Source organism: Octopus bimaculoides, unplaced genomic scaffold (genome assembly GCF_046866305.1).
Source record: "Octopus bimaculoides isolate indiv1 unplaced genomic scaffold, ASM4686630v1 contig276, whole genome shotgun sequence".
In the NCBI taxonomy this organism is placed as follows: domain Eukaryota; kingdom Metazoa; phylum Mollusca; class Cephalopoda; order Octopoda; family Octopodidae; genus Octopus; species Octopus bimaculoides.
In genome coordinates this window covers 10,001-25,000 of record NW_028315525.1, presented here as the reverse complement: position 1 = coordinate 25,000, position 15,000 = coordinate 10,001, and the positions used below count along the sequence as shown (strand labels likewise).

Below are 15,000 nucleotides of genomic sequence, written 5' to 3'. Positions count from 1 at the left end.
TGCCAATGTGTTTCAATAAGAAGCTAACTGTGTCTGTGTATCCACGGGAACAGGCCAAGTGTAGAGGTGTACGACCACAGTTATCTCGTAGATTCACCTGGAAAAGAAAAGAATAAAAACATTAAAGATGGTGTGTGAAAGGGGGAGTGGGGGTGAAAGATTAAAAGAAAAACTCAAAGAAAAAGAGAAGAGAAGGAATCAAATTAATTAAAAAAGGTGGAATGATTGGGGTGGGGAGTAATTAAGGGAGATTTCTATTGTATTTATACACACGTGTATACACACATATTTACATATAAATATATTTATATATATATACACAGATATATATATATATTTATATGTGTGTGTATGTGCACACACACACACACACACACACACACACACACACACACACACACACACATATATATATATATATATATATATATATATATATATATATATATATATATATATATATATGTGTGTGTGTGTGTGTGTGTTTGTGTGTGTATGTCACAAATATATATATATATATATATATATATATATATATATATAGGATGAATAACTCAATAAATAAACTCAGAGCAGCAAAATGTGTGTGTGTGTGTGTGTGTATACATGTGTGTTCGCGTGTGTGTGTGTTCATTCTTACATTTATTCTTTTATTCTTTCATTTGTTTCACTCATTTCATTGTGGCCATGCTGGAGCAAATCGATCCTAGTAAGCCTAGTACTTATTTTATCAGTTTCTTTTGGCAAACTGCTAAGTTACAAGGACGTAAACACACCAGCGGCATTTGTCAAGCGATGTTGGGTGGGGGGACAAAGACAGACCCCAGAAACACACGCGCTTACACACACACACATATACGATGGGCTTCTTTTAGTTTCCGTCTACCATATCCACTCACAAGGTTTGGTCAGCCTGAGGTTATAGTAGAAGACACTTGCCCAACGTGCCACGCAGTGGGACTGAACCCGGGATCATGTGGCTGGTAAGCAAGCTACTTAACACACAGCCACTCCTGCTCCCACACACACACACAAACATACACACGTACACAAAACCACAAACACATACATACTCAAGCACACGCGCATACACGCAACAAAATGGACACATAACCCGACACGTTCACACAGAAATATACACACACGCACATACACACATGCACACACGCACATACACACACACGCACATACACACATACACGTGCATACACATACGTACACGCACATACACATACATACACACACTAGCACATGTACGCACATATACCTCCAAAACACACAATACACATGCAGACACGTACACAATTACACACATATGGGCACAAACACACACGCACATACATGCACACACGCACACAATTACACACATATGGGCACAAACACACATGCACATATGTGCACACACGTACGTAAACGCACACATGCACATACTCACAAGTACTCACGTATACGCCTACACAAAGCCCACACACAACCCAGGTACACACGCATACACAAATTCACATACACACACATACATATACATACTCACAATATATACATACACGCGCACACACATACACAAACGCATACACATACAGACACATACACATACACGCACACACGAGCGTGCGCAAGCACGCACATATGCACGCATACCTAACACTCAGAATCTCACGCATACACGTATACACAACGTCATACGCACACACATACACACGCCCACACAACTATACACACATACAGACGCAAAAAATGCACTTTTACCCCCTACACAACCCCTCGTTCACACACACATGCACAAACACACATAAACACACGCATAGACATGCACTAATACAAAATACACACGCACATGCACACACGTGGACACATGGACACACGCACACACACATATACAGACACACACATACACGCACACGCAATTGAACCCACACATACCTCCCATACACACACAGCGTACACTCATACATATATTCACACAATTATACACACATGAACACACACATGCACATACAAGCACACACACACACACACACTAAAGTACAATTACTCCACACACACAACCGCACGCGTACACACATACCCACACGTGCACACACAAACATACATACACACACGCACACTGCAAACAAAACACACACACACTACATATACATATACGCACACACACATACTTCAAACTACCAGTACCTTTCTACTGACCAATCTCCTATGCACCTGTGTAGGTAGACACACAACAGGCAGCCAATCCTACCAAAATTCTTCCTACGACCTTAAACGATACTATGTCCATCCACACACATACATAAAAAGCCACAACCATACACACACACACGTGATATCATTACACATGCACACACACACACACGTGCTATCATTACACGCGCACACACACACTTGCGTGCATGCACATACACACATACCTCCTTCTCTTGCAATCTGCTGTCTTTGAAAAGAACTTTTCTTCACCCTTTCCCTTCCGGTCATTTCAATATGTGACCGCATGTGTATCATTGGCGACTTTCTTTCTCTGTCTTCCCTTCTTTGGACTTTTCTATATTTCTGATGAAGAGCTCCGCTCGAAACGTGAAATCCTCTTTCTTTTCTTTCCTTTTCTGAGCGTCCAATAACACTGTACTTATTCCACATCCTCGCGTTGTTGTCTTTTCTTGCTTGTTCATGTTTGGATTGACAATCTGCATATATATATATATATATACATCCATATATATATATATAAATATATATATATATATATATATATATATATATATATATATATATATATATATATATATATATATATATATATATATATATATATATATATATATATATATATATATATATATATATGTATGTATATATATATAATCCAGAAATTATCCAGTAATAGTGCTGAACTCCTCTCTCTCTATATATATATAGATATAACTGCAAGCATCATTGTTTAAAATATTTAACTATAGTACTACATGATAAGACTTTCCCTGTTTCATTATCAATGGTCTGCTAGTGGGCGAGGCCCTTAATTATCAGCCAACATCTTGCTTTAAGTCTTCCTTTACAATACTTCATGATATTGCTTCTAATAAATCTCGATTTTTATGACTATACCAACTATGATGTCTGCCTGCTCCCTCAGCTCTACCCCTAACAGATACTGCTCTTTGTTCTCTTAGCCTTACATATATAAGGGATTTGATAAACTAGTCTATAAATCAAAACTGACTCCATAAAGACAATAAAATCAATGACAAGCAGAGTCTGTAACAATGTATATCTTCTTCTAAACTGGAGTGAGACAGTCTTTTCTTTGTCTATTTCCTTAACTTGTTGGAGATTTTAGGTATAATTATACTAATGTGTCCATCTGTTCTTACTTAATTAAATTCTGTCTTTGTGCAGCTGAGGCTTGCTCTGCATTTGAAATTGATGCAATGATTACGTTGTTCAATTAAACAGAGTTGCATGAAACAATTGTACTGCATTTCCTCTGGATATCGTTGTTGATTATTTTGATTATATTGATTTTATATATATATATATATATATATATATATATATATATATATATATATATATATATACTAGCAGTATAACCCGACGTTGTCCGGGTGTGACTTATTACGCCACCTACGCTAGGTCTTGCTAGGTAAAAATCAACTAAAAAAGAAAGCCTTACAATGAAAAACCCTTATGATGTAAATATGTTCATAATTAAAAAGACGAAATTAATAGGGGAAGTCTGAAGGCTGTTTTGCGTAACGTTATTAATCGTACGTAAATTTCATCAGTCTAATTGGCTATACAAATGCTTGTGCAAAACAACTTTTTGCGCTGCCTTGATTACACATAGCAGGGTAATTCCTTTTCGTAGGAGGTAGGACGGCAATTTCTGATGAAGCAATTGCTGGCGATCTGTTGCTACACAGTTCTGCCAGAATTCTATCAGATTGGGCAGTAGATGATGATGCACCGTTTTGCATTATGTTCAAAGTAACTTCTGGAATGTGGTGAATTGCTGCAGTCTGTTGCTGTCTTTTTAAACGGAGGCATAATCTATGTACATATTAAACAGAATAACAAAAGTTATAACAGATGGGAGGGTCGGTAGTTTTCACATTTCGGTGATTTTTCAGATTAGCACCCGCACGATTACGTAATCCTAACCCTAAAACCGTAACCGTAAGACTAACCCTCATCGTAACCCTGACCCAAAAACCGTAACCCTAACACCCTAGTGAAAATCGTGCGGGTGTTAATCTGAATAATAATAATAATGACCTCTGCAGATCAAACTCCCAACCCACAACTAAGTCTTAAGTGTATATATATATGGGCAACACACATACTAAATGAAATAGATGTTAGTAAGTAAAAGTGTTTTGAAAAAGATTGTTAAATTTTCAGATTAATACCCGCACGATTTTCACTACAGTGTTAGAGTTAGGTAGGTAATGATGGGGGTGTTAATCTCAAGATTTACGAAAAGATTTTCAAAAAAACTCACAGTTTGTAGGGAATAAATGTTTGTTGATCGTATTTGAGAAAGATGTCTCGCTGGTAAATGACGGTGTTAGAAATGGAAAGTAAACTTACAATTCCCGCCAAATTAGAATGAGGTCATTGGTAACCATAGGTACATATATATGTGTGTATTTACGTATGATTGGTAGTGTGTCTGTTTATTTGACTCTCACTCTCCTTCATTTCTTTGTCTTTTTTCTTGGATCATTCGTAAACGTTCATAACAGAAAGTAGCAATTGAAACGATGTGTAAGAGGAATAGAAATAGTTAATTTTAAAGGGTCAAAGTAATTTTGTATGTACTTTTAGTATCTGTCATTACAGTATCGAAATGTGATTTGATACTGAAATAGTTTTCTTTATTTTTGTATTTGTTGTTGTATTTTTCGTAAAGGCTCATTAAGAGAAAGTAGGAGTTGAAAGGATTTGTATTAGAAAGACGAAATTAGATTTTATTAGGGAGAAAATGTATACTTGTGTAGTTTTAAGGATTTTATTCGCTATTCGGAATTTTTTGGAGTGAAAAAATGACGCAGTGACATAACTTATTGTATTTAGAATATTAATTGCGATTGTTTAATCGAAGAAATTTGGAATTTTGTAATTGTATGAATTTTAAACATACACACACACAGAGAAAATCTGCCTTTTATAGTATATATATATATATGGTTATATGTTACTCCTGAATCTTTTTAAAATAAATATTTTTTAATGAAATTTTCTAAAAATCGACCCCTAATAAGTGAATATTTGGTGCATCATCACTTTGCTTTCGGTATTGATCCAGCCTTTAATACATGGCTTCAGCCAAACTCAGTTACATATTCTTTGTGTTTCATATATACATAACCTCATATAAAATCAATAACTTTCACTAAATATAGGAAACATCAGAGAGTTAGGAATCAGTTGGACTGTAGCCATACTGGAGCAGCACCTTTTATTCGAAGATATCGACCCCAGGACTTATTCTTTGTAAGCCAAGTACTTATAAATCAGTCTCTGTTGTTGGACCGCTACGTTACGGGGACGTAAACACACCAAATTCGGTTGCAAAGTGATGGTGGAGGGACAGACACAAAAAACTACACATACATATATATAGGACGGGTTTCTTTCAGTTTCCTCCTACCATATTCACTCATAAGGCTTTGGTTGACTCGGGACAATAGTAGAAGACACCTGCCACGCCGTAGGACCGAAACAAGAACCATATGGTTGGGAATCAAGCTACTTACTACACAACCACGCATATACAAGATACATACATTATACATACATTATATATACATACCTATATAAGTGTGCCCCGAAGGTCAGGAGAAGAGTTTAGTAAAACTTTGTCTGAGTCGACTTTGTTTCCTCATAACTTTCAGAAAAACCGATAAATTTTTATGGAAATTTCTAGAAAACTCTTTAGGAGTAAATTAGGAATATTTGGGAATTTAATATGAATAAAAAAAACAAAAGAATTGATTAGGGCATAAACATACACTCATCACAATTTACATTGTATATACATACACACAATTTATGTATATACACACACACATACACAGATATATATATATATATATATATATATATATATATATATATATATATATATATATATATATATAGTCACTAACCTGAATGGTCGCTTCTTTTAATAAAGTTGCTACAGCTTCAGGTTGATTCCTGAGAGTAAAAGATATAAATGTCCGAGACAATGATTTACTGTATTTACATTAAATATATAATTATTTCCAACACATAAAAATGAAACCATCATATATATATATATATATATATATATATATATATATATATATATATATATATATATATATATATATATAGATTTAATCAAAAGATTAAATGTGGTACTTAAAATGTTTGAGGCACCAGAATTTGGTAGGGTAAAAACCAAAAACAAAATCAAGAGATTTGGTGAATAAAACTTTAAGAAAAGCAACAAAAATTCAATAGGTTATAGCAGTACGTACGTTTCGTATAAACATCATTTATTCATGTAGTGAGAACACTACATAAAATGTACAATGGAAATGTACTCCTCAGCTGCATAATGGAATTTCATTTTAGAAAGTCATTTTGTAGATGCGTGCAAAAAACAAGAGTAAGAGAAGAAAAAATACCATCTTGACTATGCTGCTGTTCAACAGTCTACGTACTGCTATAACCTATTGAATTTTTGTTGCTTTTCTTCAAATATATATATATATATATATGCATACACACTCTCACACACACACACATACTCACACACACACACACACACACACACACACACACACACACACACACACACACACACACACACACACACATATATATATATATATATAGTAATGTCTATATAGCAACATAACGTGGCAGTTCTGTAAAGGACGATGTTACTGTTGTTTTAGCCCCAGGAAAACATCTTTTCCAGCTGGCTAATGACACACAGTCTGTATCCCTATATAGCATTTGCAAGGGAGGTCATCGCTCCCATCTCTAAACTTACATGTTCCTTACAACCCTAAGTTTCTGGATGTTATCCGTCCTCAGTGTGAGACAATCACCAGCTAGTGACATATATATATATATATATATATATATATATATATATATATATATATATAATCAAACGAAGCCGTGGGTGTAAGAAAAACATTTTCTAACAGAAAAGTATATTATTAAAATGAATTATCGCTTACATACCACTTTTTTTAATTCCTGGGGATAAATGCCAGAAATGACCTTCTCAGGATTTCCAATATTTTTAATTACAAATAGAAACATTCGGGACAGGCAATGGGGTTGGAAAAAAATCATAATTTTTCAATTAAATAAAAGATATTAACGAGGAGGGTTGTCTTGGGATGTGCTACATACAACAGCCAGATCTACCTTAAATCGCTCATTTTTTTGTCTAAAAATATTGACAATATTTTTAATACTTTCTTTTTTACCAAAAAGGTATCTCCCATGATTTTGATATGCAAAACAATAGCCAAAATTGGTCCCGAGTGGGATGATGAGGGATGGTGGGGCGTATTGTAACACATTTCAAAATATCTTTTCATAAAAGTACGACCCAACTCCAACCCATCTTTTCGGAGGCTGTGATTTAAAATTGGAAAGAATTTCCCCGTCAAAATGGAATAGTTCCAAATCACAATTTTTCTGGAAGTTATGAGGCAACAAAGTTGAGAAGTTTACACATCTGTAGTCATGCAATAGAGGCATATATATTTTCTTTTACTTTTACATGTTTCAGTAATTTGACTGCGGCCATGCTGGAACACCACCTTTACTTGAACACATCGACCTGAAGGCTTATTCACTGCAAGCTTGGTACCTACTCTATCGCTGTGTTTTGCTGAACTGCTAAGTTACAGGGACATAAACACACCAACATATATACATACACGCCTACATACATACATGCATGATTATACATACTTACACACATACATTCCGTGTTCCTTTCTGTGGAAGAGCGTAGACTCGAAACGTGAAAGACTTTTTCACTTCCCGAGCGTTAAACTAATACATCTGTCTGTTGTCTACACCACCTGTCTTTGACTTTTTTTTCGGGGGGGGGGGGGGGGGTTGTAAATTCTCTCCATATATACACACACACAGGTACATACATACACACACATACATAAATTATATTGTCAGATAACTTCCTTTCTTTCCAATGTTATATGAATGTGAGAAATATTTTGATCTCAGTAATTTATTTTTGTATTTCTATTCTTCCTCTACAATTTTCCTCTTTTGTTTATGAAATTTCCGAAAAATAATGATGGAGAGCCAAGCAGAAACGTTACATTTCTTTGCTTTCAATCAAGGTTCCAAAGCTTCCTAAGCTGCTAGAGACTGTGTTGTTCTGTGCACAGAGAAGGCTCCATTGCAAAAAGAAATGGTTTTTATGCTTCATGGAAGGGAAATTCAACCTCACATTCTCTTCAAGTCAATGCTGAATTGTTCAGTTCAGTAAGAATCGATCAAATAAGCTCATCCATGGGGCTCCATGTTAATCCACTAGGGAACTGACCCAGCAGAGAAGAAGGGCTGCTGTCATGATATCATCTCCAATCTCCTTCACTTGATGGTTAAAGTTCAGAAACTTGGTACATGGGTGCCATACACTCTGAGCAAAAGAGACAAACCCCAATGCTCTTCTATCACCATTAATTTGCTTATACGACACCAGGTTACTTCTAGACACAAGCAGATATTTCGGTGCTGCATTGTTACTGGTGATTAAAAATGGTGTTTTACATCAATATAAAATAGAAGGAAAAAAATGTGTTGTGACAATCCAGAGTTGCATCCATGCAAGACAATGCTCTGTGTTTGATGAGATTTGGAAGGGCTAATCTACTATAAAATGCTTGAAAACAATCACACGAACAATGCAAAGCTTTATACGCACAGCAAATGCACCAACTCAACAAGATAATCCAATGAGACGAGACCAGGTTCTTTCTAACATCAAGGAATGATGGAATGTTAGCCAAAAGTTGTGAAGGAGAATATATTATTGAGGGATTTGTGTAAAGAGCTGATACAAAATCAGGATGAATGTAAATATGTATGTATATTGCTCTGGCTTCACGAATGAAGGTTAAGAAGGGGCTGGTCGACGTTGACTGCAGGGACACCCATGGCTGACAATATCAATATGGGACCAGCAGGCAGAGCCACAGTGGCTGCAGTTGAAGGTCTGGTCAAGATTTGATGACGAGGTGTTGCAGTTTCCCTTTCTACATATTTTGTCATTCAGTCGAAATATCATCATCATCATCATCATCTCCATCGTTATCACCTGCCCTATTATCATCGCCATCATCATCATAATCATCATCATTGCCACCCCGCCATCATCATCATCATCATTATCATCATCATCATTGACATTGTCATCATCAGCATCATCATTGTTAGTGACATCATCTTCATCATCATCATCATTAGTGACATCATGATGATGATGATGATCATCATCATCATCATCATCATCATCATTATCACACTGTGTCAATCTTAAGAGCTGTTGGCTCTCAAAAAAGATAATCTGTTTTGACAGCAAATCCCACTAAAAGGATTTTTATGATTGAATATTGTATAAAGAATTGGATTCTTGAATAACAAGAAGAAAAACCTGTTGTTGTTATTGTTGTTGTTGGTTACTAGTCTATGTTGTCATCATGTCACACTGCCACTACTATGGCGTCTTTGGATATTTAACCTGTCTTCAATTGGAAGAAATTTACAAACAAAAACACATTTGGAGTTTTAAATTTATTCTCAACTTACATATTCACAGCAAAATGTAAAGCTCTCCAACCAAAGAAGTCGTCTCTCATATTTACATCAAAACCAGTCTCTATTAACAACTTGATTATGCTTGTGTTTCCCTTTGCACAAGCCAACATTAGAGGAGTTTGTCCCCATCCTTGAGGCTGGTTAATCTGTAATGAAGAAAGTGAAGAAATGTGAAATATAGAAATTCCCTTTTTCTCTCATTCTCTTCCTTTTCTCTTTTTCTCTCTCACTCCCATTCTCCTTTTCTTTCCTCTCTCTCTCTCTCTCTCTCGCATCTCTCTCTCTCTCGCATTTCTCTCTCTCTCTCGCATCTCTCTCTCTCTCGCATTTCTCTCTCTCTCTCTCGCATTTCTCTCTCTCTCTCTCTCACTCTCATTCTCCTTTTCTTTCCTCTCTCTCATTCTCTTCCTTTATTCTCTTTCTCTCTCACATTCATTCTCCATTTCTTTCCTCTTTCTCTCTTTATTTCTCTCTTTCATTTCTTTCTTTTTCCTTCTTTTCTCACATTCTCTTCCTTTTCTCTCTTTCTCTATCTTTCCCTTTTCTTTTTTCTCTTACTTTCTAATTCTCTCTCAGTTTCTCTTTTTCTCTCTCTCTCCTTCTATTCCCTTTTTCCATTTACCTCTTTTCTCTCTCGTTTCCCTCCTCTTTCTGTCTCTTTGTTTTCATTTCTCTCTTTATTTATCTCTTTCTTTCTCTCTTTCTCTATTACTTTTATCCTTCTCTCTCTCTCTGTCTAAACTTCTCTTTGCCTTTTCTCTCTTTCTCCATCTTTCTCTTTTACTTGCCTCTCTTTCTTTCTTTTTCCTTTTCTCACTCTCTCTCTCTTTTCTTTTCTCTTACTCTCTCTCATTTTCTTTTCTATCTTTCTCTCTCTCTGTCTCTTATTTTTTCACATTCTTTTTCTTCTCTCTTTCTCTTACTCTTTTTTCTTATTTTCTTCCTTTGTTTATCTCACTCTTTATTCTGTATTCTTCTTCTCCCCCCCCTCCGTTTTCTTTCCTATATACCCCTCTCTCCCTCTCAGTTTCTCTTTCTCTCCCACTCCTTTTCTTATTTCTCACTTTCTTTTTTCTTTTCCCTCTTTCTTTCTCCCCATTTCTTTTTTTTCTTCGCTCATTCTCTCCCGCTTTTCTTTTCTCTCTTTTCCTTTTCTCTCTTCTTTATTTCTCTCTTTTTGCCTTCTCTCTTTCTCCCTCTCTTCTTTTCTCTTATTCTCTTTATCCCTTTTTCGTATCGTTCTCATTCTCTTTCACTTTTTGTTTTTCTTCTTTCTTTCGCTCTCTCTCTCTCTCTCCCTATTTTCTCTCTTTCTTTCTCTCTTACTTTCCGTCTTTCTCTCTTACTTTCCGTCTTTCTCTCTTACTTTCCGTCTTTCTCTCTTACTTTCCGTCTTTCTCTTTTCCTCTTCTTCTGTCTCTTTTTCTATTCTCGCTCTCTCCGTCTCTTCTTTTCTCTCTTTCCCACACTCATGTTTCTCACTCTATCTCTCCCTTTCTCTTTTCTTTCTTTTTCTTTTGCCGCTTTATTTGTTTCTCTTTCTCTCTTTGTTTCTCTTTCCCTCTTTCTTTCTCTTTCTCGCTTTCTCTTCTTTTTTCTCTTCCTCTCTCCTTGTTTTCTCTCTTTCTCTCTTTCTTTTCTCCCTTTCTCTTTCTCACTGTTTCTTTTCTTTTCTTGTCTTTCTTTTTTATTCTCTATTTCTCTCTCTCGTTTTCTCTATAGTTCTCTCTCACTTTTTCTTTTCTTTCTTTCTATTTTTATTTTTCTCTCTTATTTTCCTCTTTCTTTTTCTTTCTCTCTTCTGTTTTCTTTCTCTCTTCTGTTTTCTTTCAGTCTTGAGACTGTGGCCATGCTGGAGCTCCTTCTTAAATTTGTCTTTTATGTATGGTACCTTTTCTGTCTGATGAGCAGCAACCTATAGCTCTCTTTTGCTTAAGTGCTAAGTAACTGGGATGCAAATAAACCAACACCGTCTATCAATTAGCAGTTGGGGACACATACTAACATAGATACATATGCATACACCCACACAACCCCACTCGAAAATACACACACGTATGTCTGTCTCTATACACACACACACACACACACACACAAACACACACATATACATAAGTGTTCATAACACCTGTAAGGATGTGTTTTATTTATTCATCAAAGTGAATGGATCCTTGTCCAGGAGGAACTGATGTAATCAGACATCATCCCTTGTTCCTCGGATGTTTCGACCCTCAACCGTAACACCCTCCCGTTGCTGAGTCAACAGAGGTGACCAAGTCACTGCTCAACTCTTCATGTCTTCCAACGTAACTCTTCTCTCTTACACCAAAACCAGCAAAAGGCTCTTTCAGCTGCCTCTCCCATCATGCGCACAGCCACCCTTCCCTCCTTAACTTTCATTCCAGCTGTTGTAAGGATCCTCCATGCCGACTGGGCAGGGAACCCCCTACAGCCAACCTCGACTGGGAAAATCCATACCTGCCATCTCTTCTCCTTGCAATCTTGCAGAAGGCTCCCATATCTGTCACACTTCCGTTCAGGGGCCTCGTCACCCCGCTTCCCACGGGACTCTTTGTTCAATTATGATAATTTTCTTGGGCTTTCCAGACCACAGGACCACATCTGGCCTCAGAATTGTATGGACAACTCGGGCATGCTGCAATCTCTCCCCTACATCCACTTTCATATCCCATGGTTGAGATCCTTGCAGCAAGCTATATATTGTTTTTGCTGACTTTACTGGTTTCTCTCCCTCTTTCACTAACTTAATTGCGGGGTTGTTGCCTTCCTTTGGTGATGATGTTTCTTACACCTTTCCTGCTCCAGGATGTGAGCAAGTATTTGTATCTGCCTTGAGAAAGTGCTATTATGCACCCTGCCAAGATGTGTTCCACAGTGCCCCTTTCTCCACAAAGTCTACACATCTAGTCTTCCCTCAAACCCTATCTATGCAGGTTTGTTGTTGTCGGGAGTGTGGCATACACCACCCAATGCAGTAAGGAGATGCGCAAGGGTTCCAACCTCCACAGGTCAGTCCACATGAACTTACTCTTAGGGAGATTCTATTTAGTCCATGCACACTGAGACACCAAATTCACAGCTCTTGATTTCCTTTTATCTTCCTCCTGGTACCGCATCACTTTCTGAGTCATAGCTCACCCCTCACTGGTGTCTACTTTCTTCCATTGTTGGAAATTGGAGGACTCAAATCCCTGGTGACCCCGACATGTAGCTCCAATGATGTCGTGTAGCTCCAACATGGCTTCAGCTTGAGCGACAGTGGTGCTCGCTACCCACTTTCACCTTCACCTTGTGGTAATACCTGAATCTCGGACAAGCTCATCCTTAGAGTCTCTGTATATCATTATATTACATTTTGCTATTTTAATTTCCTCTACTACATATGACAGGGTAAATTGTAGCCTTCCAGATCTTATCTACAGGCCTACTGAAGCCTGGGGAACTGCTAGCAATCTTCGGAGGTATTTATGTATCTTTTTCTCCATCCTTTCCACAATTGTTATTGGAACGTCATACAGCGTCAGCAACCATATGAGACTTGGGAGCAGTCCGCGTAGGAAGAGCCATGCCCTAAACATTCTTGGAAGCCCTGATCTATCAGTCCTCCTCAGTCACTCCTCTGCATGCCTCAAAATGTTGGTGACATTGCTTCTGTTTGACAGCAACTCATCAAACATCTTTCCAAGGCCTCTTCTTGCAGTTGCAGCCTGATTTTGTTGGTTACCTGACCTCATCCCTGTTTACCATGCTCCTCGGTGCTTTGGGCTTAAACTTCATTCTTTCCCATGTCGCCATGTGTTCTAGTGAAGTCAGCCCTCTTTCTGCATCTACATGTAATATCATCCATGAGGCCACTTATTGGGTGCTGACAGCTGTCTAATTCCATTGTTGCTCCTTGGGCTTCTCTATCAGCAGTTAATATGAATAGATTCATACCCATCATGAAGAGAATGGGAGAAATCATGCAACCAGTTATGATTCCTTCCTCAAGGTCTTGCAACCGAGTTAGGAAATGGTTTGTTCTGATACGTAATTGGATGCCTCCAAAATAACTGCTGATTATACCTTTGATACGCAGGGGAACATGACAGTAGTCAAGGGCTACACAGATGAGGGCAGGAAGAATAGATCGTTATGCATTTTCTAGAATTCTATTTGCAGGGTAATTACACATCACCATAGGAGACAGGAAGTGTTTGGTATATTTTTAATTCTATGTTACTCGAATTTCACTACAGGAGAGGAATCACAAAGGTAGACGTATGGAATCTCTTATTCATAATCCTTCAGACAAAATATCCTATCATGGCGTGAAAAGATTGTAACATGGAATTTAAAATATACCACAATTTTCAAGTGTCTTCTCTTTTGAAATGTGTGAATGTGTGTGTGTGTGTGTGTGTGTGTATGTGTGTGTGTGTGTGTGTGCGTGCGTGCGTGAAAGAGAAAGCGAAAAAAAGGATGAGCATAGAAGAGAGAATGATTTGTATGTATTAACTATACATAGTTTAGTAAAGGGGTGACAGAGTAATATTTGGGGGAATCCATCCAAATTTTAAATTTCTAGGTCTATGAAAAAGTCTTTCTTATTAATCGTAAGATGTCTGTTTTAATTACAATCTCACTTTTGTCTGACTGACGGAAGAGAAAAAGCACTCGACAAATTTTTCCCCCAGTGTATTACTGTTACCTATGATATCAAATATGAAGTGAACGAGAACACCACTCCTTAACCAAGATGGTTCTATACCAGTGCTTCACAAACTTCTTTTTAAATCTGACCCTTTTCATTTACGAATCATTTTCCAATGCTCCCTTCCATTGCTGCGATTCAATGTCTATCATTTCTATTGTTCTCTCAGTTATTATTAAGTCAAAGTAATGTAGTTCTGGGCCCTAGTCTTGACATGGGTAACTACTTACCACAGCACCGCCCAATAATAAGTGAATAGTTTCTGATTCAACCATTAAAATATGGCTTTAGCCAAACTCATGTATACATTGCGTGTTATATATACGTACCGCCATTGACAAATGAGTCCCGAGTCCTTACAAAATTTTCCACAGCCCACTCACAGGGGTCGTACTACCCTTTTTAAGAATCCATGATCTACATTCTTGCAGAAAGCATCCCATTTT

General features: G+C 37.2%; 1 protein-coding gene across 1 annotated transcript in view; it reads right to left on the bottom strand.

Moving 5' to 3' along the window:
- Positions 1-4: 4 nt before the first annotated feature.
- LOC149128972 (uncharacterized) overlaps positions 5-15,000 on the bottom strand; it is a gene marked incomplete at its 3' end in the record, with an annotated part of 22,637 nt that continues 7,641 nt past the window's right edge. The window contains exons 3-5 of the mRNA XM_089346874.1: positions 9,832-9,986; positions 6,147-6,195; positions 5-97 (exon numbers count right to left, since the gene is read on the bottom strand). Of these exons, the coding sequence (XP_089203000.1) occupies positions 5-97; positions 6,147-6,195; positions 9,832-9,986 (297 nt within the window). The remainder of the gene's footprint in view (positions 98-6,146; positions 6,196-9,831; positions 9,987-15,000) is intronic.